At 38.0% G+C, this 25,851-nt stretch overlaps 1 protein-coding gene across 2 annotated transcripts; it reads right to left on the bottom strand.

Moving 5' to 3' along the window:
- Window positions 1-1,026: 1,026 nt before the first annotated feature.
- On the bottom strand, window positions 1,027-22,920 carry cacnb3b (calcium channel, voltage-dependent, beta 3b). Of its 2 annotated transcripts, XM_028452046.1 has the most exons (14): window positions 22,754-22,894; window positions 17,576-17,695; window positions 17,290-17,412; window positions 16,510-16,631; window positions 15,846-15,898; window positions 12,938-12,957; window positions 12,710-12,790; window positions 8,259-8,317; window positions 7,924-8,024; window positions 7,613-7,764; window positions 6,236-6,331; window positions 5,979-6,149; window positions 4,759-4,806; window positions 1,027-4,668 (listed from the first exon to the last, which is right to left on the bottom strand). In XM_028452046.1, exons 1-13 carry the CDS (start codon window positions 22,796-22,798, stop codon window positions 4,777-4,779), a joined length of 1,173 nt encoding a protein of 390 aa, XP_028307847.1. In that variant the 5' UTR covers window positions 22,799-22,894; the 3' UTR covers window positions 1,027-4,668; window positions 4,759-4,776. The 2 variants fall into 2 exon arrangements, with proteins under 2 accessions (XP_028307847.1, XP_028307848.1); XM_028452047.1 differs by lacking the exons at window positions 1,027-4,668; window positions 4,759-4,806; window positions 5,979-6,149; window positions 6,236-6,331 and having other exon boundaries at window positions 7,697-7,829; window positions 22,754-22,920.
- Window positions 22,921-25,851: the final 2,931 nt, after the last annotated feature.

The raw sequence follows: 25,851 nt of genomic DNA, 5'->3' as shown, positions 1-25,851 counted from the left end.
ATTCAGGCAAATCAAACAGTTATCGTCCATTAGATGCGACTACTCTGGACCTCGAGCCTCGGACTGCTACGCTGGCTACATCCAGCGGCCTAGGAAGCAGCGGAGCCTCGTACCAGCAAGAACGCAGCTTCCTTCCATCCTGCATTCTAATGTCCACTGGACTACCTGAAGCTGGATTTAAATGCAAGACAGGAGATGAGGGTGGAGGTGTTTGCATATACACCAATAACAACTGGTGCAACACCGGTGAGCTAGTGTCATGTCACTGCTCTCCTGGTGTAGAACGACTGACAATAAAATGCAGACATTGTTCTCCCTGATTTGTTGTAACTTTTGGCAGTCTATAAAACTCCACATGTATTTCACGGTCTGACCGATTAGTACAGACAAAAACACGGCAATAGTTCACCATTTCCTCTCAAAATTTGGGATTTGCTGGTGTGTGTGCTGTGCGTAAACCTGCTGCTTAACACCAAAATAGCAACTTCCTGGTTGATGATTCCAAGAGTCAATGCAGTGTCCTGCTTTTATGTTGTGAACAAGTAAATGTATTTTAAATTCTATTACGAAATGGAATAACTTTTTGTCTATGAGGACCTGCTTCTCTAAAAGGTCTTTGAACAGCCATGTTTGCTGTAAATGGTGGATGGACAATGGATGATACTGTTGAGAAAACACATGCTTCTTGTGCCCTCTGTTGGTGGATTTAAGAATTAATCCATCAGGTATTTTCAAAAGCCTGGGTAACCTAATTTACTGGTGTGAGGTAAAACACAAGGCTAGATATATACTTTTCTGAATGTGGGATTAAATCTCAACCTCATTAAAAAGCAATCTTAGCAGGACAGATATGAGGGTGTATCTCTCTCTGCTCAGAAATGTAACACTTGGGTAAAATAAAACATAACTGCTCCAACAGGAATACAGAATTTCTAACCTCCATTCACCAAGCAGCATTAAGGAAACATTAAGGGGCAGTAAAAACTCAGAATAGGATACACACGATATACCTTTATTCATCCACTCCTTCATGTGTGCTATTGACAGAGGAAGAATCCTGTACACGTCATCATCATCATCATCACCTTAAACACTGTTTGGATAGCATGAATACTTTTGACTCATCAGGCAGTGCTCACATCTACCTCATACCTGACAGCTTGTTCAGTACTGGAAGAAAGTACAGCATAACGTTTAGTGCAGTTATTGCATTGAAAAGCATACATAGAAATGATAGTAGTGCAAGTAAACCTCCTCATCAGGGGTATCTTGATAGTCTCGGCTAGTGTTTTGTCAAATTCAGTGAAGTAATATATAGTATGAGATTATTTGGGGAAAAAAGGTGTAAAACTAAATTACTTCATATATCCTTTAAAAAAAAAAAAAAGGACATTGCATTTTGTATAAACTTTCTGCATAAAGATTGAAAAAATCGGCAGAAGTGTCACAGATGTGGTCGTTTCGGTGGAAGAATCACTAAGGTTTTCTAAACAAGCAGTGCATTATTCTTCAAAACTGATAATTAAATAAAAGACAAAAAACATGTGTACCGTGATTTAAACCCTTCTATCTCTCTTTCAGTGCCCCTCATATTGTGATAGTTGATCATAGTAATATGAGCTCTGCAATTTGAATATACAGTATGTACAGCTAAGCCTTGATAATGTATTTAGAAGTGGTTATGCAGCTCATGTTGTGTTCTGACGACTAAACGGCTCAAGTATTTTGGTCTTTAAAAGCCCTTCTAATGAAACAAGATTATGATATGTCATGCATGTACTTTGCTATTTACATACGGGACTGAGCACTGTCGTATGATGTCATTTAAGCTTTTGCCGGGAATTAAGGGAAAATGTGTTGATTTGAGGAGTGTAAAACAGGAAATAGTGAAAAATAAGTGACATATGTCGAGTATGCAAGCTTGAGAAAGTCATAACTTTAAGTAATTTGGGTGCATAGTGTTGTACAGTATTTTTTGCAGTTATTGAAAAATGGCTACATGGGCATTAATAGCTTAGAGGTCCCCTAAATACCTTTACATGTTTATGATGTAAGAACCATTAAGGTGGAGTCTGCAATCCTGTTTAGAAACACTTTTTGTTATTCTGGGTGAAATGGTCCTTCCGGCCTGAGTGTAGTCCATATAAAATATGGATTCAGAAAAAAGGATAAAAAATAATCAGACCTCTGTAGCAGCTGGATTTCTGTAAAAACTCTGATCAATCCCTGCTATTTGGTCCGAATGGAAAAGAACCAATCCGATGCCTTCATGTCTCAGTATTTGTTTTGGTTCGGGGGAATTAGTTATTTTTAAATCCAGACGAGCTTAGAGTAGGTCTGTTTATCTCAAACAATGCAAGATTTCCAACATTGCAGACTGCATCTTTAAGTGTATTTAGTCTGATCAGTCATTTCGTGTTAACATGTGGTATCTATGTCCTTTGGCTCCATGATAAATAAACAAAAAACAAATGTTTAATCTATCATATGACAGGTAATCATTATCCTTTAATACTCAGTAATTGGCTTAGTCTGGGACACTGGGATGGACTGATCAACGGTTCACGGCTCAACTAGTCTGGGACACTTGAATGGACTGATCAACGGTTCACGGCTCATTTAGTCTGGATGGACTGATCAACGGTTCACGACTCAACTAGTCTGGGACACTTGAATGGACTGATCAACGGTTCACGGCTCATTTAGTCTGGATGGACTGATCAACGGTTCACGACTCAACTAGTCTGGGACACTTGAATGGACTGATCAACGGTTCACGGCTCATTTAGTCTGGATGGACTGATCAACGGTTCACGACTCAACTAGTCTGGGACACTCAGATGGACTATCCTTCTATCCTGTCTTGTTCGCCCTTCTGTTCATTAACCCCAACCAGTCAAAGTGGATGGCTGCCACCTCTGAACCTGGTTCTTCATATAAAAAAGAGGAAGTTTTTTCTTCCCACTGTCGCAAAATGCTTGTTCATGTGGATCATGTTGGGTTCTTTCTTTCTTACTATGGACTTTATATTTTGCTAAGCGCTTCAAGATGACTTTGTTGTAATTTGCGCTACATAAATGAAGTTGAATTTGATTGAATTGAATTAAAACTATGACTGGAGCATGCTTTGTTAGGGTATGTGCATGGGCTCGGGGAGCTAGCCAATATCACTGTTTCACTGTCAATATCTGAACAAATGGATTATTTTCTACTCATTGTTTCTCGCCAGGTTGCATTTAATGGCTAGCACACATTTCAATGCATTTTATATATATATATATATATATATATATATATATATATATATAGCTGTGTAACAGCAACAGCAATTTCTTATCAGTTTAGATAGTTCAGTTATACAAAACCGATCTTAAGAGTGAATCTCAAAAATAATGCCAAAAGAGGAGGCCACATTTTTCTCATCATGTGTATTTTTCTGCGACTTTCTACAAATTCCATCACCAAGTGGATTAAGAGGAACAGAAAATAGGTTAGGGTTATAATAATCCCAAACTAAACCAGTTCATTCAACACCTAAAAATCATCCCTACAGTACTGTTGGTGGAAATAAAGATTGGATGTGAGGTTTTCCTTTTGATTACCGTACTTTTGCATTCTTGTAATGCTCCAGTAAGAAGCTTCCTGAAAGAAGATTAACCTCCAACCACCTGTGAACAGAGTGGCTGTAAATAATCCAGTGCCAACACTTCCACGTTCACAGCTGTGACAAAGTACTCATTGAATGTGTGCATGTTTGTGCTTCATTTTGCATCACTGTTGCATACAAATATGAAGTGAGCTACAGTGAGAACTTAAAAAACAGTGCAAAAGAAAGCTTACTTTAGTGCTACTAGGTAAACAAAGAGATGGAGGGAAAGTAGACAATAAAAGGAATTAAAAAAAACACTTTTTCTGCTTATACAGGGGTCCCACCACAGATGAGCCCAAAGGTGACTAACAGATGTGATTGTGCTTGAAAGAAAGGAGTTTATACTGAGCTTTAGTGAAGGAAGACCAACAAGATTTTCTATCAGAAAAGAATCTGTGAGGAACCTGCATTGGGAGATATACCTGTGTGTTATCCTGATAGCTTTGCTAAAGGCTGTACTGTAACTGCACAGGTGTGTGATTTGTGCACAAGCTGAGGGAGCCTTTGTGTGTTGAGGACTTTTGAACACACATGGGATGCCTCGGCTTCTTCAGTGACCTGCAGCTTCGGATCATTTCAGGAGGGGTGTGAGGAAGAGAGAGGGGAGGGGAGGTGGCAAACGCTGACTGCACGGCTGTACTGGTCTTTGATATCTATGTGTGTGTATTTGTGTTTGTATGATTGTGTGTGTGTGTGTGTGTGTGTGTGTGCAGCAATCCTGAGATGTAACAGCCGGAGCAGGGGGCAGCAAAGCAGTGAGATTTTGACTCTTCCATCTCTCTCTCCTCCTTCCTCCTGCTCTTCCTCTCCTTGTCGTTGTGCTGCCTCCTCTTCCGGCTCACCACCTCGTGCTCCTTCCTCCTCTGGGGGCTCTGCTTCTGCAAACTTTGCCCCCTGATGACACTAAGGTGGTGGCTAGTCAAGGAGGGATAAGGGCAGCTGCTGCCCCCTGGTGCCCCCGTCCGGTTCCTGTGCTTTATGACTTTTGGACTGACCCCAGCCAACAGCACAGGCTGCTCCTGCAGGAGGTCAAAGGTCACATTTGACAATATTGTTACAGATAACAAAAGAATCAAACACAGGAAGCAAGGAGGGAGATTTCTCCTCACCTTTGAGTGCGATGGCAATCATTCTATCAACTCCTGAGTCTCCGAAAACTAGTTTGGACACATAGAAAGGTTTTAGCTAGTGGTCAGAGGTGTAAAGAAAGATTACTGATATATCCTACTCAAGTAGAAGTACTGTTACTTGATTCAAATTGTACGCAAGTACAAATAAGTCATACATAAAATACAAGTAAAAAGTAGCTCATTTAAATAGTACTCAAAGTAAAATTTACTAGTTTCTTTTATCCCCCATGTTGATTTTTGGTGATGAATCTTGCCCCAGATCCTTTGCATACAGTAAACATCTTAAGTATAAACTTAAAAAGGAATAAACAAAATATTGCACAATTGGAACCTAATTTTTTTTCCCACAAAGGCATCTTTATAAAATAAAAACATTTGTCAAAATGTAAAATTCCTTAAAAAATTAAAAATAACAACAATGAATTAAATTCAAAATGTAAACATTCTCAGACTCTCAGTATAGATAAATTTATGAACTCTAAAACTGAGAAAATAACCCATATTCAGTGCTATTTTGGTGCAGCGCATTACGTTTAATCTGGTTGGTTGGCTATGATGTGATGCATTTGATTGTTGTCTGGTCATTTTTTGTAGTTTATTTATTTATTTGTTCCTTTAATGAAAATGCAAACCAACATAGAGTAGATTATTACATCAAATAATAGCACAGTCCAAATGAAGCGTTTTCATGATTGGAAAGGAGCAGAAAGAAGAACAAAATTCTTATATTTCTGCCCCTTAACTTAATAAATACATAATTAATGACCCACCAACCTTCCTCTGTCAGTCTACACAATTTTCACTATTCTCTAATAACCTTAAAATGACAAATACAAATTTACAAATCCCAACCTGAATCGACTTTCTAAAGCATATTGGCAGATTTTTTTAATTGACAAATATTTTTACAAACCTTCAAATAATTTTGTTGAGCATTCCACACAATGTCTATTGATCATTTTAAAACAAAAAATAATAATTTGTTCTGTATCAGTTGGGTGAGGAAATGTAACAAATTACATTACTTCTTTTAAAATGTACTTAAGTTCAAATAAAATGACTGATTTAGAAATATACTAAAAAAAAAAGTAGAAGTACCCATAAAAGAAACTCAATTACAGTAACGTGAGTACTTATAATGCGTTACTTATAATGATTGAGCTAAAATGCTAAAAAGCGTATTATCAATGCGTTCATACCTGTTGGCTGGAGTTAGCTGAAGGAGGGGTGATCAGACTTTGGTCCACTATAGGATTAACTGGTGCAGAACAAGGTAGATGTGTCGCACGCCAGTAAATTTCTAAATACTCTGCCAGATGGTCACAAGCATCTTCCAATTGGTTCTCATCCAAGATTACATCAAACATCTCCTGATGCATCAAACAATGAGACAATATGTTGAAAAAAATTCACACACACGCACACACGCACACATGAAAATGAGAGGAGCACACACCGGTGGGCACTGAGCCAGTTTGTCTCCTGCCATCATCTGGACATTCAGGTGTTTGCTTTGTGACTTTCCTCTGGATTTAATCAGCCTCTGGAGAACCTGAGCCAGATGCATTCACATGAACAACAACTATTGTTATTTTTGTTATTTGAAAATGTGATACATAACAGGTCACAGAAACTCTGAAAATAGTTTATTGGTAATTATTAATGTAGTTCATACCAGATTGAGAAAAGTACTTGCAAAATTGTGCGAATGATGTTTGTACCATGCGAGTACAAATATCTGTTTGTACCATGAGAAAGCACAGGTTTGGTTCGAATTCAGGTCAGAAACGATTTGTTGTGATTATTATACTAATTTTTTAGATTCAATTCAGTTTGATTTCATTTGATTTTATTTATCTCAAACATAAAATAATATATAGCAATCATTGCTCACTTAAAACAGCCCCAGCAATGTTTGAGAAGAGGCAGAAGGAAGCTTAACGCTTATCTAGTTCTGCCCCTACTTCTAAGCTATTTCACAAAGAACAAAATAACTGACATTTGAGCAAATGCATATGTATATATATATATATATATATATATATATATATATATATATATATATATATATATATATATATAAATACACAACAAAATACACACAGTTTTAAACAAAAACAAGCATTCTCTTTGGTTCTGTTTAGCCCTTGTGGTCTTTTAGTTTTTCTATTTTCGAGTATGTTCTCTTGTGTTAACTCTTGTCTCTGTGTTTCCAGGGATTCCTGCTTGTGGCTCCACCCCCAGTGATGTCTTTATGCTTGGTTTGTGACTGATTAGCTCCCTCATGTTTCCACCCAGGTGTGGCCCGTTCCTAATCAGGCCTCTTCCACTATTTAGCTGAGTGCTTGAACACTGAATGTTTGCTGGTTCATTGTATTGTCAACCCCCTTGTGTCCTGTGACGTTTATTTTATTATTATTAAAGATGGACTGGTTCCAAGAATGCTACGCCTGCATTCTGCCTCCATCTCTCCCTGAATTTGGGTCCACACCACCACCTAACCCTGACACATTCATAGGCCTACCTAGACTTACATAACATCGATATCCACATGTACACCTACCCATCAGATTCTAGTCCTTGTACTGACCTTATAAGTTATATATATTCCATTGAAAATGTATACAAGCAAAAAAAGCACAAACTTGTTTCAGAAATCTAAGGTTACTCATTATAACTGGCAAAACATCCACACACAGTGATTGTTTGATATGCAGTACTTGCACACTTTTAGGTAATCATTATTTTTGTATCTTAATTTACTTCAATGAGTGATAGAAACACACTTTGATCAGATTTTGGTCATGAGGTCATTGTGTGTGTTGTGCTTTACTTTAGGCGAAGACACTTTGACGTAAACAACAATGGGTGCCAGGGAAGTTTTGAGAAGTTGTGCTGGGTGGTTAATGGTGTCTGCGTCAAGGACAACCAGTTGGAGAGACTTGGCCAACTCAAAGATCCTCTCGATCTCACTCTGGACCTCAGCTGCATTCAAACCAGTACAAACAGCCTGTTGTTAGCAACTTTTCACTGCGCATCAGAATACAGAGCTGAGATCAAAGGAAAAGGAAATATCTATTCTTAGCAGGTATTAATCTTTATTTGGAAGGAAGACAAGATCAAACACAACTTTTTGTCACTCACCTAGACTGGAGCGAGTGTTTGATCTCTCCATGATGGCCTTCTTGTTCAGCACCGAGCGCTTTGCCAGTGACAGATCAGCAGTCACGCGTGTAATAGAGATCCTACGGAAGAAACGTCTTATTACATCACATCCACAACTGTTCCATTTCAAAAGGATTGAATGAACTTCTACCCTTTCGCTGCTAAAAATAAATCATCATCACCATGTGTCCTATCGACCACGTAATGTGATAGGCTCCATCCAACCAACCGCTCTGTGGTTCAAATGTAATGTTACACAAAAGAGAGCGTTGCACTACATGCAAAGGAAGTGATTCAGCGTCTGTTGTACCCACCTGCCATCAAATCTGTGCTTTAGGAAGTCGAACAAGGCTTTCTGCATCATGTCTGTTACCTGGGACGCATAGAGGACAAAATTGGTAGTTAGAAACAGTGACACAAGAGATACAAACTGTAGCTCTGCGCACACATTACACCTTGTTGTTATATTTTGGCTCACAGACGCAACATCCTAAAGTTTTGCCAATATTTCACCAATCATCCATAAAGTTCTTCTGCTCTGTCCAGTCACTCCACCAGCCTTTAAGCCACATCAACATGACACAGAGTTCAGACCCAGTGGTGAATTTGGCAACCAGTTTTAATATAGTCTCTTATCTCTAAACCTTTAGGGCAAAACATAATTTAGTCCTCTAAAATCACTTTATTTCATTTACATTTATTAACTTGTATTATTGTCCTGTGACCAAAGGAGAGTCAGTTCTCAATACACAACACAAACATTTCTATGTGGAGTTTGCAGAAGTGAAAGTAATGGATTACAAGTACTCACATTACTGTAGTTCAGTTGCTTTTATGGGTATTTTTTTGAGTATATTTCTAAATCAGTAATGTTACTCATACTTTAGTATGTTTTAAAAGAAGTAAAGTAATTTGTTACATTTCAACAATCAAATGCATTGCATCATAGCCCACCAACCAGACTAAACGTTGTGCCGGTTAGTTTCTCAGTTTTAGAGGTCATAAATTTACTTATACCAAGAGCCTGAGAATTTTTTTAAAATTTCAAATATATATATCATTGTTTTCTTTGTTGTTTTTTTTTTTTTTTTTAATTGTACATTTGGCAAAACATTTATTTTGTACATTAGTCTTCATGGTGAAGACTAGTCGTGATCATATTTTGATAAGACAATAAATAAACATACTGGTTTCTTCCCAAACCCGTGAGATGATGTGAATTAGAAGACTGGTTTATAGGTGATGAAAGAGTTGTGCTTTAGTAGTAGTAGGAAAAGGTCACAATTATATAATGACAAAATAAAAAGTGAACAGCTGATTAACTGTCATACTACTATACTTTAAATGCAAGTAAACTACCAAAATAACCCAATAATAATCAAATCAGACATCCGTGTTTCTAATTTATTTTTAACACCTTTAATTAATACTGAAAATAACTTTGAGGAAATTAATTGGACTTTACAACAAGAAAAACACTAGTTTCAAAGTTGAACTTGTTTAATAAAAGAGCAGAAACTGGTTAAACCGTGAGTAATTAAAAATGTGCCTGTGTCTTGCTTAAGGGCACAGTGTCAAATAGCGAAGCTCCCTCTAAACACTATTGTGTGTCTTTATACTATTGAAAACAATACAAACATTATAAAATGTTATTTTAATGTATTTTTAAAGCAAATACATTTAATAAAATCAATTTCTATTGTAAATACCTTGACACGTTTTGATCATTTTTGTGGTAGTGGAGAAGGTTTGCTTGCATAAGTCTCCATCATACTTAGAAGATGAGGTGAAGCAGTCTATTTTCAAACCGTCATGAAAAATGAATTGCCTTTGGAGCAAAGGGTGAAGCACTGTGTGCTTTTTCACAGCGCACGAGAGAGACGGAGAAACAGCAAGACAGGGAAGCGTTAATGATAAAACAGCAGGTCAGGGTAAGAGCAGTGATGAGGAACGCTAAGGAACGTTGATGAGCAGACAAAAATAACATGAAGAAGAGAGGAAAAAAACCCAGAGAGGGAGAAAGGAGGGGATTGAAAGAAGGAAGCTGGCATTCACCACTGAAGCCTCCCAGAAGTACAATGCCACGGCAATGCCAGGCACACATATCTTCTGTTCTCCTACACACCTCACATCTCAGCCAAATGAGTGCTTTAAACAAGTGTATGTGCTGCTGAATTACTGGACTTTATCTACTGTGTGTGAGTGTGTGTGTGTGTGTGTGTGTGGGGGGGGGGTTCAGGGACAGACAGAGCTGAGACTTTCAACATGGCTGCTGCTTGGTTCAAAGGTGTGTGACGTGGCATTTGTTTAGACTGCAATGATACTGTTAATGAATTATTTCATAAAAGTGTCCACTGGGAGTGGAGCGAGCACAGTCACGTGCGTGCCAGAGCCAATCACTGGAGAGCTGGGATTGATGACATCATCACTGTGGAGTTAGAACTGATGACATCAGTGTGTGTGTTGAAATACAATTTGAATGCCTGATATGATAAATATGATTTTAAAAAATATAGGCACATCAAGAGATTTAATCTAGAATTCAAATAGGCATTTTTTTTAATAAAGGAGGCAAGAGATGAAGCTCAGGCTGTGTCCGAATAGTCCCTCCTATGTATCTCTGTTCCTATCCACTTTTCCTTAACCCCAGATTAAAGTGTTTAAGTGGCGGCCATGATAAGGAGCGTTCCAATTCTATAAAAGCTAAAGAAAGGAGGCTCAATGCTTCCTTTATAAACTCCTTTAGCCTAGGAAACACTGATGCATCCTTTATCAAAGGAGATGAAATAATGCTCACCCACAATTCCTTGCGTTGACAAAATTTAAAGGGACGCACTCATCCGAGTGTTCACGGAAACTCAGGAAGACTGAAAACAGAGCACTGTCGTTCAAGAAAAAGGGATCGGGGACATTTTTAGCAAATAATGTTTTATTCAACATATTTTATTCAACTACAAATGCTTTGTGTGGTTAGTTGTATGCCTACAATGTTATGTAAGCCTATATAGGGCATGAATTTAACAATTTCATAAAATCATACTTATTTTGGATTCATGTCTGAGTGGAAGGTGAGTGCGAGCAACCGTTCTCAATGTGACGTTCTTTTAGTTTCACTTTTGTTCCTCGTACTCTGTTAGCCTCTTTCCCTTTGATTTACAGTACAATCAAACCTTGTGATATTTGAGATTATATCAGCAGAAAGTGTTGTAAATGTGCTTTTAGTAGTTTGTCGTTTTTTCACCACGGCAGAAGTCACTAACGTTCGCCGCCGTCTGATCATTACGTAATTTAGTGAAAGTGCGTCTGATTGTCAAAACAACGTGACCGCCTTTTCCTAAGTCTCCTAACACCTTTCCCTAACCCCTAAGGAAAAGTGGATAGGAAAGGAGATAGGAGGGACTATTTGAAACACAGCCTCAAACTCATCTGAACCCACAGAGTGAAATGTGGGAAACTTTTTTGAGGACAAACTACATTATTACATTATAACATTCTTAATTCTGTCTATAATAATGCTAATTTATTGTAAATACACAATAAAACATTAACACTTTACAGAAAACTAAGTGGTGATTGAATTCAGATTGTGAGGAAAAGATGATGCAGATTAATATAATTTGTGACAGGAAACCGGGTTGGGGTCAATTACATTTTCAATTACACATGTGCAATTAGAATTTAATTACAATTACAGTGACCAGCTTTTTTTTATCCAATTACAATCAAATTGCAATTATTTTTTATCCTCTGATATTCAATTACATGCAATTACCTTCTCAATTACTAAAGTTCAATTACAGTGAATCACAATTACTGAGGCTGAAACAAATAACCTAATAAAAGTTAACCTTGCTCTTGTGTTAGCTTTCTGTTAGCATCTCTAATGATAACAGGTCCTAAATCAGCTGTAAAATACACTAATAACAAATATCTATCATCTAATCTATTTAATATATATTGGTTTCCTTGTAAGGCTTCCTAATCTATGAAAATATATGTTTTAATATTTTTGGTGTGGGGGTTTGAACCTTTTTTGTGTCAGTATACTCCTAGATTTACTGTATACTGTATGTATATTTTAAATGGTAAAATGTGGCAAAGCTTGATATGAAACATATTATAATAATTGTTAACAACATATGTGTAGAACTGTACATAGAACTGTAACATGGTTAATCAGTTTAGCGTTAAATTATAATTGGCAATTTTTATCGTTTTTTTCATGGGAATTACAATTACAAAGTCAATTATCTAAACTGAATTACAATTTAATTACAATTATGACAGTAGCACATTCTTAAAATTACTATTACAATTATAATTATGCTATAATTGTTTAGTTTACAATTATTATTGACCCCAACCCTGCAGGTAATGCTTTTTATAGCTTTTTGTACTCAAAGTTTAGAAAGAAAGCTCTCAGGGTTGCTCCATTTTTTAAAAATAGGTGTTTTTTTTTGGGGTTTTTTTTAAATGTGAGGTGTTTTTACACAGAACTAAAATGGTGACCAAAAGACATAAAAAAAAGAAAACATCTAATCTATGACCAGCTCTCACTTTTTGTGGAGGTTCCCCGTTTGCTGTCTCAAACTCACCAAACTCCAACGTTTTGTTAACCCGGTCCCTGACACCAACACAGTACCGTATCATTAACCTATTCAGCAGTTTATACAGTAGCTAATATATATAGAAGTATTGTGACAAGGCCATAATCTTCCCTGCCTTTCCTTCAATAGGACACCATTAAGCAGAAGTTAAAACTCACCTCGTAACCTTTCAATGAAGGACCGACCAGGACCACAGGTCTCATAGAAGGAACCACATCATATGGAGGAACATGTTCAGTCTTCCCAGGTCATAAGCACAAGGGAGAAGTTAAATGAAGGTAAGAACACTTGCAGCCTTAACACCGGGGAATAATTCATTCATGTAACAATCAAAGTATGAAAAAGTAGGAACACTGGATACAGTTGCTGTAAGGACACAAACGTACCTGTTTCTGCTTCTGTTTGGCTTTTAGAACAAACGAAGTTACCATTAGCACAGCAGGAGCTCATATTTTTATTAAAACATTTTAGTGATAGTATTAAATTGAAAATTAAAAATGTAAATTAAATTAAACTGGGCTTTAAGCCTTTATTTGTCATGTATATATGTTGTTACTAGGGATGTAACGATTCACTCAACTCCCGATACGATTCGATTCAGGATACTGGGTTCACGATACAATTTTCTCACGATTTATTTTACAAAATGGGACTGTAGACAAATGATGACTGAAAAATATTCATTTTTTTGGGGGGGAAAATACTGTACTATTTTCCTTTTATTTTTCATTGTCAAAAGAATCCCTTGATAAACTATTCAAAACAATGCAATTTAACTAAAAATAAATCTTGAATGAAATAAATAAAGGAATAATACAAATGAAGAAGAAGCCTATTAATTTAAATCCTGGTTCAATTCAAAACTACATAATAGTTCTTTTTCTTTTTAAAAGTGCAACTGAAAATGTATTTTGTGCCTTAACAATTAGACTTTTAAAAAAAAAAACAAAAAAAAACAGTCATTTTACTGTGTTGACGTCAAATATTTCTTTGGACCAGCAGAGGGCGCTGGTAACCCAGTGGTCGGTTGGCATGCAGATATTCCACCAGTGAAGAAGAGATCCTATGCTAGCAGACAGAGCTAATAGAAAAATGTGACTCTTACAGATATTTACGTAATATTACAGATATTCTTTCGGTGCTAAAGATGTAAAGAACCATTTATGAGAATGTTTAACAGTAAATGGCGGCCAGAAAGAAAGTAGTAGCAGATTCCGCTTCTGGAAGGATTAATATATAGCGCTCAATTTTCAGCGCATTGATGTGAACCGTGGTACCTATGAATCGATTTTTAACTGCCTTACGATTAATCGTTACATCCGTAGTTGTTACACATATATATTGAAATTTGTCTTCTGCAATTTAACCCATCCCTGGGGAGCCGTCGACAGCCATTTTGCGGCGCCTGGGCAGCTGTTCGGGGTTATGGGATTTGCTCAACATCCCACAGTGATGGCCCAGGTGAGGCTTGAACCAGGAACCCTCTGATTACAAGGCCACCATTCCCCAATTGTGTTGAATTCAACACATTCTGATGTCACTAATGGCGTGTTTCCGTTGGCGGTATCGGCTCAACACGGCTCCACACTACTTGCTTTCAGGACCCGATACTGTTTTTCCGGAGCTTTTCCACGAGGTGTGTTGAAAAAAATGAATGGATTCAGCGATATATCGCGATATTACGTTGCGCGATTCTCAGATCGATTCAAAATGCATCCATATCGATTAAAAAATATATATATATTATTATTATTTTGCTTTGAAGTGCACTGAAACCTGTACATGTTGACCACTTTGTGTTTTTTCAATAAAATCGAAAAAGAAAGTACTAACTTCCTGCATTTATTTGTTGTTCTAGGCATATACCTCAGTTAGGTTGCTCTAAAGCTATGTTGCACTATAGTCAAAGTTGGTTTAAAAGCCATTTATTTTAAGTTGTTGACACATGGCATGTTAAAGCCATTTTTTGAGGGTAAAATATGCCAATAAAATATATTTAATACATAATGTTCTCATGAAGGTGTACAGATTTACAGATTAGTTTTTTCTTCAGTCATATATTTAAAAACATATTTAAAAAATTGAAATAATCGCCTTATATTCTAACTCATTGAGGAAGAGGAAAGGAGTTTACAAGACAGAAAATGGCACTACGAGAGTTGATGCTGAAGTCCCCAGCAGCTCACAGCAGCGCACACTCGACCAGAGCATGTGTGGAACCTAAGTGGACCACTGAGAGTGTCGCGATGGCATGTCCGGGATGAAGAGGAAGTTACGTGTGTGGAGAATGACGGGGGGAGAGACTTGGAGGACAGCCAAAATACAGTAAGAAATCAATTCAACTCTGACATCGATAGCAAAATAATAATAATGTTGCCATCAAAAGCCCAGTCTCAGTATTGTTTTTGTAGTTTTATAGAAGGAAACCAAAGTTGAGGTGTTCCTAAAGCAAAAAAAAATTGCTTCAAAGTCACTAATAGGTTTTTTTTTTAGAAAAAGCCATTTTTCTCGGCTTTTTGTCACAAACTGGCGATTTGTGTGAAACTTTCCTCTATTCAATTGCTGATTGTGGAAGAACAAAACAAGCTAGAGACAAATGTATTTTTTCTGATGAAAGTAGACAGTCTAATCTTTCAGATGTCAGATCGTCATAGTACAAAATATTCTCTGGGTCCATAAAAATGAGTCAAAATGCTCTAAAACGGCTGACAATGAGTGGGTAGAATTGTTGAAAATGGCTGGCACTGAACGATTGTATCGTGACATACGATACAAATCGTATCGCCAGATGCCAGGCAATAAACACCCCTAGTTTCCACTGAGCACCAACCTGACATGCCAAATTGCCAGACTCCACGGTTTGCACATTTTTGCTGCCATCCTCACAAGATCGCTAACAAATATCAATGGTGGCCAAATGCTTCCTCTCTGTGCGTGAGTTGATACCCAATCGTGTCTGCTTTGTGCCTACGTCATATTTTCAGACCAGGGCTGCTTTTTATTGGAACCTCAACAAAGGAGGTACTAAAAAAAGCAGCACCAGGTACCACGGAGGAGGTGTTTTTTCCCAGCGGAAACGCACAAAAATAGTCGAGTCGAGTAGAGCCAGTGGAAATCTGCCATAAGTGCAGGTCATCGCTCATAATGTCACAGTCAGATGTAAATGTGTCCGATTTCCACCATGTGACTTATCTTAGGACCATTATAGCTCAGAAATATTGAGTGTCTGCGAATGTGACCTCACAGCGCCCCAGCAGACGGACGCAGCAGGAAGACTATTTCATTCCTATTTACCTGCAGGTGGCGGGGTGGGCCTCCAGCCTCCGGATGAAGCGTTCACTCCTTTCCTGTTGAGCAACATAATGCAAAGCTTCGTTATCCGTGAATCCCCTGAGGAAATGATTAAGAAAGAAAGCCTCCATATGGGCTAGATCAGTGGTTCCCAAACTTTTTGTGCCTCAGGCACACCAAAGGACAAGTACAAATCTGAAGGCACACCTATTGTGCAAAATAGCCTTTATAACACGTGTTATCACTCATAGCATGTACAATATCTGTAAATGTGCTTAATTATTGACTAATGCCAAATAAAATGTGACAAAGACAACTATATTACTCATGAAAATGTATTAACAAAATATATTAAAAAAAATTGGTATAGAGTTTGCCTCTGTATTATGAATGTGCATACAAAGTATTAAAAGTATTAAAAAAATAAGTATTAAAATAAATAAATAAATAAATAAAAGTATTAAAATAAAAAATATTCATTTGTGTGTAGTTGTATATTGCAATATGGTTCTCACAACATCTTACGGCACACCAGTGTGCCGCGGTACACCGTTTAGGAACCACTGGGCTAGATATTTGAAAAAAAATGGGGAAACTAAGTGACACAAATACAGAAGACGTTCAAGAGGCGGGGTCACAGATCTCACCCAGTTGGGTGACCTCTGACCTTGCTGCTGCTTTCTGCTCCTGTTTTATTCTCATAGCCTCCAGTTTCACTGGGCTAGGGATGAAAGTGATGTCGGCTCCTTCCTTCACCAAACGACCAATCCACCAGTCATTGTTGTACTTCTGTCAATGAGAAACATCCGTTAAAGCACAGATGTTATAATTCTCACGCAAAAGGTAAAGCAGCGTTTATCGCCAGCCTCACTTCACCAAAAATCCAGCATACGATCAAAAAAAATGTGCATTTTCAGTGCTATTTTGCTACCTATGGCACCCACTGACACAAAGGACAAAATGACCCTGTAACTGTACCATAGGGATACTGGTGTTCCTCCATAGAGGTCAGGTCAAATTATTTTAATTTAGAGGCCACATACGTTTTAGTTTGAGTACATTGGACTAGGAAAATCCTGCCCAGGGTTTTTAAATTATTTTTGGGAAAACAAATGTGTAATTTAAATATTATTTCTCCCAGTTTTAACACGTTAATACACCTAACAACTAGATAAATAGTTTTTTTTCAAGGTTTGAAGCATTCAGGTAGATATTTGTAAATGAACCATAGACTGATTTCCATAATAATGAATGTTTTACTATTAATTAATAATTTTAATATATGAATATATGAAATTGGATGCTTTGATCTGGCCCTCGAGCATTAGGGGTTAAGAATTTGCAGTAAATTATACCTTTTTAAAAAAACATATATTGAGGAAACCTGAATATAGAGGACAAAAAATTCCCTGGGTATAAATTTGCATTTAAAAGTGCTGCATCTCACCTCTTTTATGTGTAGAAAGTCTTTGGTCTCAAAGTTAATGGCAGCACCTTGGACTGGACAATCTTCATCAAGAGCTCCGCAGTAACTCACATTGGTTTTTACTGCAAATGCTACTGGTTTAGACTGTTGGAAAACACAATGGGTAAAGTAAAAGTGCAACTCCATTTTCCTTCTATTTTGAAAGTATTCCAAACAATGATTTTCTGAGACATACAGAGAGGCAGTAATATGACACAGATCAAATATATATTACCAAAAGGAGTCACATGGCTACCAAAGCTCTCACCTTGGCTCTCTCCAGCTGCAGCTGAGCCTGGCGCTCGGCATCACGCCGAGACGCCTCTTGGTCCTCCTCCAGGGACAGGTCGGAATCAGAGGGTCGACTAGTGCAGGAATCGGCTGAACCCTGAAGGTGAGAAAAAAAAAAGGAAGTGAGTGGTAAAAGCCAGCTAGTAAATACCGTATGTGGAGGTAGCACCACAAAGCTCTTCTTCTCACTTCTGAAAAACTGTTGAAAAACTATGAACTTTGCTCATGCAGCACACAGAACTGTACGTCACAATTTATTAGATCAATGTGTTTATTGTATAAGTGTTATACATGAGCTTACGCTGTCATTATCTGATCTTGATGGTGAAAAGAAAGATTGCCTTTTTTATATTCGCTTCAGATGCGCAAATGAAGTAAATATGGGGAAAACATTTTTTTTTTCTTAGTTTTTAAAGGGAAAATGTTTTTCGATAGTCCCAGTCAATTCCCCAAGATGAAAACCATTTACGTAAAAAGGCAGGTCTCTACGCTGCCTTTGGACGTAACCGTGCTATGCTAAATGTTACACGTAAATTCACAGTGCATTAGTGAATTGATATCACGTGACCTTCGCTGCTACGTTCTTCTAAAAGCGGGATAACACTACAGTCAGGATGACAGCGCTAGAGACGATAAAGAAACTTTTTGAGGAAAAATGACAGCTTTTAAAATATGAGAGACCAACACCTGAGCTACCAGACCTTCAGCAAAGGTAAGGTCAGAAAATTGTTCGTATTTTCTACAGTGAATGGTACAAAAGGAAGGATTGGCTTTGTGGATAAACCTCACTGAGGCTGTTCCAAGTTGTTGTCATTTTCTCTGTGTTTCTGTGTTTCCAACACAAACAACGGATGTGCTGCCGTGTCATGAGATATATCTTGTTGGGAGAGTATGGAGGCTATATTAAATCATTGGCGATGTTTCTTTAATGGTGTTTTAAGATGTTGATTTTGTTAGATGGCTAAATGCTTGTTCCTGTGGATCTTGTTGGGTTTTTTCTTTCTTATTATGAACTTTATAAATTTGATAAGCGCATTGAGATGACTTTGTTGTAAATTGTGCTATACAAATAAAGTTGAATTGAATTAACACTTGCCAGCAGAAACATATGAAATTGTCATTGGTGTTGACATTGGTGGTCTGCCTACCCTACCCTAGTGCTCACGGCACTTAACTGGTGTGTGCCAACAGCAACACTAACAACCAGAACATCCTTGTTGTCTACAGTGAATACTTACTCACACAGGTGCACCACATGTTGGCAACGGTCCAGTGTTCAACCAAGCATAATGACGGTGAGCCACTGTGACCTACTATGCATCCTCTGGATGTAACAACAGGGAAACTTGTCCCTGTGCCTTCAGAAGTCTTTTTTTGTGTGTGTGTGTGGATGTGTAACTAACACTCACCGAATGGACTGAAAACCTTTGCACAGCTGGAGCATCCACATCCACATCCAAATATAACTTCTTATCAACATCATCCTTCCATTCTCATCGTCCAAATTTTTCCCCCAACCTTTCTCCTCCTTTATTATCTCCTCGTTACCCCCACACACTCAAAAATAATACGAGTTACATCTAGAGCACAGTTTACGGTTTATGGATATCATTTCAATATCAAAGCGTTCCAGTGCCTGAAGAGGAATGCAGAGCTGAGGAAACAAAACCTAATTAAAGCACATAAAACTCTGTAAATGGATGAAGAGGATCTGCACTCTGAGAGGCACAGCCTGAGTCTCATTAGCGCCAAGCTTTAACACACCATCTACTGCTTCTTGGTACATATTTCAATAGTTTGGCTTGACAATGAAAGACTAAACAGTCAGGACCTCGAAGCCCTTTGCAGAAAAAACTCAAACTGTCTATTCTGTCCAGAAAATTGAAATTTCTAATCATAAGTTGTCTTGTAGTAATATTAAAATCTAGATGTTATCAATAACTGACTGAATAACAATCAAAAGGAATTATTTCATATTCCAATGGGGTTTTTTTTTGGATAATCTTTATTGTAACGTAATAGAACTGAACATTTACATACAACTATAGACACAACGTTCACTCATTTACAAAAGAAAAGTAGGACTCTGTCAAATTAAGAGGAAAAAGTATTAAAGGTGGAAATTGTGCATGTCTGGACTAATTTTGCACATATAAATCTTAATGAAACTGTTTCGGAGGTTCACTTTCTTTCCTTTTTATTTTAAACTTCTTTCAATTTTGTTTATAGCCGACTCTAGTTTGTCGTGTCTAGTTTTTAAATCTTGATTTACAAAACTTTGTTTGTTTATATGTTATGATACAATGTGTATGATGTCTGCATAATGTGTATAAAAAGAAAATGTACAAAACTAACTAAGAAACTTTATCTATTTGTAAATTATGATATGTGTATAATGTGTGCATATTGTGTATAATGAAATCATGGAAAATCCAAGAAAGTCTGAGGAAACCTTCATGGAAACACTGCTGGGCAGTAAATACATGGCTCAGGATCCTGATGGTTTGGTCTTGCTTTAGATGTGAGTGGGTATGTTTGTTCAAAACCTTTATGTTTGTCTCATTTTGCCGTTTCACATCGGTCATTGTCAGATGAGGCTGACTGATTTTATGCTAATTTTCTTTTTTTTGGCTTTTTCTACCTTATTTTTCATCACTGCTCTGTCTCACATCTCTTTGTCTGACATTATCTTCTGTCTCTTTCTTCCTCCAGATCTGTGTTCTGAATCTCTCACTTTCTCCAGCTCCGTCGTCTGTTTATTTTACTTTTTCTTCTGCTTTTTTGTGTGATGCACTCATCTACAGCTATCTGGTCTGAGTCGGCAATGTTTATCTGGGCATGCACAAACCTGATTGGTTCAGCCATGGCATGTGAGATGGAGAACTTGCATGCAATTGGTTTGAGCGTTACCTTGTTGGCTAGAACAGTACCTTGAATACTGCAATAGCAGCACAGGCTAAATATAGAAACGCTACATTAAGTTTTAATTCATAACTCCAGTTTACTCTGTAGTAGGGCTGGGCGGTATGACCAAAAATGTATATCACGGTATTTTTGTAAATTCCAAAAGTTTCACTGTATTCTCTTTTCATGCATAGTCAGGTGGTCACAGCATTTTATACTGGTTGAGAATCAGAATCAGAAAGGTTTATTTAAATAATAATAGTGATAAATATAAGGATAAGGGATAAACAAAGGATAGAGGATAAAGAAAAATAAAGATAAAGATAAAAGAGCGGAATTACTGCAGTAGATTGACTTATGATGCTCTATTTTACTGTCATGATGAGTGAACATTGTAGAATAATTCCACACTAGTAGTAATACAAGTTTGCAACAGCAGCCCAGTGGCTCTTTGCCGTGCTAGCTTAGCTTTAGCATTAGCTTGATTTCTAGCTTTAAATGCTGCATACTCAGTGGTGTGGTGGTTTCTTATGGTGAATAAGGTATGCGTTATGTTTGCAGCTCCACCGGGACTTATTTATGCTTTATAGGAATTACAAATTGTGATCCTTTGCTCCCTTTTTTTGTGTATTACTGTCGACATGCTAAGCTAACCGTGTCTCCGTGTCCGGGAGAGTTGTTCTCCTGTAGCAGAGGCATGCGCACGCAGGCACATGCTCACATGCAGCTTCAGAGCTTCCAATTGTGTCTTTCTCATCCATTTACACGTATGATTTACACTGTAATTAACACCAGAGCGCTACTGTTTACCTTCCTATTTAGAAGTTCAACACTGAAAAGAGTCCGGTCTGAAATACGGCGCAGCGTAGCGTTCCGAAAGTAGCGTAATCAAATACACCGGTACAGCAGTATATTAAAAATGTATACCATAACTAAAATATATATTGGTATTTGGTATGAACCGGTATATCGCCCAGCTCTATTCTGTAGGTCCAGGTCTGGGGTCCGCAGTTGGGGGACCTCTGCTGTATACTATGCTAACTACTTACTCAATACTCACTAATCCTCTCTATTCAGAATTCTCTCAAACCAAAGTCGCCAGAGATGGCAGAGTCCACAGGTGCCAGTTTTTATCGGAGGGGCGGGGCCAACATTGGTGGTTCATGATGTAAGAAGACACCAACACATCGTTGGCATTCATCTTAGCCAATAGCAACATTTCATTGTTATAGCCAGGTTTCAGCCCATAGAGGGCAGTCACTCTTCCTTTTTTTCTTCCAACAAAATATGCCAAGTTGAAATACAATGACTAAAAAGGCAAGCTGGACAAAAATCAATGAAAATCACTACTTCATAGAAAATACATTTGCTTTTTGCAGAAAAAAGTGAATTTTGGAGTTTTGTTACTCTTTAAGATTTAGAATGAGCACCACAAAATTCAAAAAAATATCTGCTCATCAAATTCTCATCTTTATATTCAACAGACGAGCTAACCACAGAGCACTGAGTGCAGGCTGAGACAAACCTTCAGTTATATCCTGAATAGAACCTCTGCCCACAGCACAATACTAGGATCAATAATAAAATCTAATATAGTCACAGACACATGCAGTAGGTCTCTCTGGTGAAGCAGCATTAGAGTGTCTGAAAGACATTTTGCGTTCTGAGCGTCTCAGCTTCAGCATGCGACGAAATATCCATCACATGCTAGAATGTGAAACATGAGATACTGACCCTGCAGCAGATTGCCACTAACAGAGGGCAGTAAGCACATGGTACACAGCCAGCCTTTACTAGGAATGGGAAAACACACGGAAAGACAATTCTTTAAAAACTCATTTAGACATGGTTCGACAGTTTTAAGACAGGACTTTAGATAGGATGTTTTTCATATAGAAGACAATGCTTGCAATACTTTGGAAATTACTTCCACATAAATAAAGTAATAACTGCAATGATTCAACAGATGAGAAACCTTAAGTAAAGCTTTAAATGTAACACATGAAAAGACAAATCAAAGGCGAACTGTTGGTGTGTCCAGAGAAGATACGGAAAAGGAGCAAAAGATGCGATAACAAGTGTGGGAATACTGGCGAAGTGAGAACCAGAAGAGAGCGAGAGGGATGGAGAGGAGGTAAACAGAGGGAGGATGTCTCTGCAGTCGATGAGGGACTGACATGGACTCTGATTCTGCATGCAGAGTGATTGAAGGGGGGGGGGGGGGGGGGGGGGGAGAGAATTTACTGCATACCTTATTACAGATGAGTCCTGTAGCACTGGAGTCGGAGGCAGACATGATTCTGCTGCCAGTGCTTTCGTTCCCCCATCGCACAGAAGAAGCAGTAACCTCCTCCCCTTAGCTTGTGGTGGAAGGGTGGGGGGGCACGCTCAGCGTAAGTGCTTCACAACCGCTGCTGTGCTGGCTGCCGCTACAGTCATTTCCTATACAACACTGATGCTCTGACTGCAGCAATGTCATGCACATTCTCCCATGCTGTAAACATACAGTGGTTTCATCACTCGAGATCATCTCCAATCTGCTCTCCATGTTCTGGATTGTGCTCCAAAGACAAAAAGCTCCTCTGTTACTCCCAAACATAAGTTCTTCTAAAATTTTCCAATAGAATTTCAACTCTTCTTTTATCAACCACTCCCATAAAAGTGAGATCCTCAACAGAGCTGGAAGTAACGGATTACAAGTACTCACGTTACTGTATAGAGTATATTTCTAAATCAGTAATTTACATATACCTAAGTATGCTTTCAAAAAAAGTCAAATAATGTGTTACAATCAGCATCCAACACTTAGTGAGTAAAAATGTATTTTTTTTTAAATGATCTACTGACTTTGTGAAACTACAAATCATGAAATGACCAGACAACAATCAAATGCTACACATCATAGCCGACCAACCAGATTAAACGTAATGCACCCCACAAAAAACACCATTGAATGCCGGTTATTTTCTCAATTTTAGAGTTCATAAATGTACTTATACTTAGAGCCTTTGATTATTTTAATTAATTGGTGTTATTTAACTAAAAAAAGAATTGTACATGTTGGCAAAACATTTAGATTTGATCTAGATTTGATCTCTTCCTTTTTAGGTGTTTAATTGAGCTACTTTTTACTTGTACTTGAGTATTTTATGTATGACTTACTTGTACTTGTATACTATTTCAATCAAGTAATAGTACTTCTACTTGAGTAGGATACATCAGTGCTCTTTACACCTCTGTTCCCCAAAGACTCGAGCAAAGTCTAAAACAGACAAAAGTCTGAGTGTGTCAGCAAAGATGAGTGATTAAAAACAACACCAAAGTGATGGATGACAGCAGACGGACATGAGTGAAGAGACAGAAACAAGTGGATGGGATGAGTAGAGGTGGGCAGGGCTGTGTCTGTCTGCATGTCTGCACCATCCCTCCTGACAGGGAGGTGATGCCTGAGCCCACAGTAGAGAAAAGCAGCTGTGAGTCAGCAAGCAGTCCATCACATGTCTTAATAAGCAAGCAAAGAGTTCTCAACATAAGGAGACGGCCTGATTGTTCCCATGCTAGGCTGAAACCACTCTTCAGGTCGCCCCCAGGCACCAAAGACCCTACTTTGGTGCCCATTATACTGTCATATTCTCTCACCCTCATTCACCCTTTAGTATGACGTGCACTCCAGCTAGGCTTTTAGCAAAACAAGACTTCAGGCTATACATTTCTGTGTGGCTTTGAAAAATGAAGGGAAGCAAAGGCAAGCTGACACACACACACACACACACGTACGCACGCACGCACGCATGCACACACACACTATCATTATTGCCATCGTTGCAAGAACTCTCAGGTGCCTCTGGTATAGAGAAGATACAATGAATATTTTTGTATTATCATCAGAGCTAACGGGTAACGTCACTATTGTCAGAGTGAGGAAGAGAACAGGAAAAACAACCATAGCGTGAGGAGGAAATAAGGGAAATTATCCCTTGAAAGACAGCGTTAAAGGCGGGGCATTTAATGAATTTTTCACTAGTTCCGAGCTTGTCAGCTTTGCTCCAGGGGACACCTTAGGATGTGCTTTAACTGTCATAAGGAATAGGATTAATTAGAAAAAGAGAGATTGCTGAGTCGAGCTAAGATAGGAACAGAGCTCATCACTTGTACTGGAACAAAAACATCAGAGATTAGTACACATACCTCTTCTTCTCTCTTATGTTTTTTTTTTTTTTTTGTTCAGTGTTCCAGTCTAAAAATAACCTCACCTCTCCTCCCCTTTCAGTGAGAAAAGATTGCGAGTGTTGTTAAAGTTCACTGAGTTTTGATAAATTCTCTTGGCAGATATCAGACAGGTTCATCTCCTGTCCACACTTTGATGTATTTTCAATGACACATCTTTTCTGTAGAATTTAATATCCAGCGCTCTCCCGCTCTGACACAAAGTACTAACAAAGTCACTCAATGATTAAACAGGGAATTCCAGCAAGTAAAAAGTCTCCAAAGTGTGCTCAGTGGGACGGCTGTCAAGCTGACTCACAAAATTGTCTACTAAGTCTGACGTCAACATGAGTATGTAGTGCGTTCACATTAAATAGTATGAAAAGACTGAGTATGCGAGAAATACCCGGATGTATACTATATGGGGACATTTTTTAAGTATGCACCGTGGGCAAACTAGTCATACTGAACCGCCCCATGAGCATTCAAGCTAAAAGTCAAACTCTTCCTGTCTTCCATTAGTTTTTTGTAAATAGGGCTCTTGTTTTGAAGTTAAGTGGAAGTTTTGTCAGTAGCACAACGTTGGGTCTCAGAACAATCTCCGAAATGTCGGCATGAAATGTGTTTCCGAGACTTTTATGTATCAAATGTCCACATGTTAATTTTCTACTTGGTCACTTAATTGCTTAATATGTTTCCAGAACTTTCAAAGGTGGAGAATCAATGGAGATTCAGTATGTAGTCATAGTGTGCTTCCGGTTTTTGTCGTTGTAGGTTTGAAATGCATTTTGGGAACCTTGTAAATATACTTCTATAGGAATCATCATCCGACACTCATTGAGTTTGTAGTGTATAGTACGAAGTGTGCCATTTCGAACACAGCCAAAGTATTAATATTTGAAAAGGTCATCGAAACTTTTTTGCTTCGTCGACAGAAAGTTTCTAAATGCTGTTCCTGTTCAAGCTTCTCTTTCCCTAAATAACCATAGCCTGCTACAAACCTACAGTTCCACTAAAGGCATCTTTCAACTCACATTCTCATCTCTTTGAGAAATAAGTTTGTTTTTTAAGCAGCTGTAAATAACTCTTGTGAGACAATAGCCAAAAAGCGATTGTAGATATTCAACTGTCGTTTAACTCTTG

This window comes from Gouania willdenowi, chromosome 7, assembly GCF_900634775.1.
Source record: "Gouania willdenowi chromosome 7, fGouWil2.1, whole genome shotgun sequence".
NCBI classification, from domain to species: Eukaryota; Metazoa; Chordata; class Actinopteri; order Blenniiformes; family Gobiesocidae; genus Gouania; species Gouania willdenowi.
Note: the sequence above shows the minus strand (reverse complement) of the source record. Positions and strands in the feature narration are given on the sequence as shown.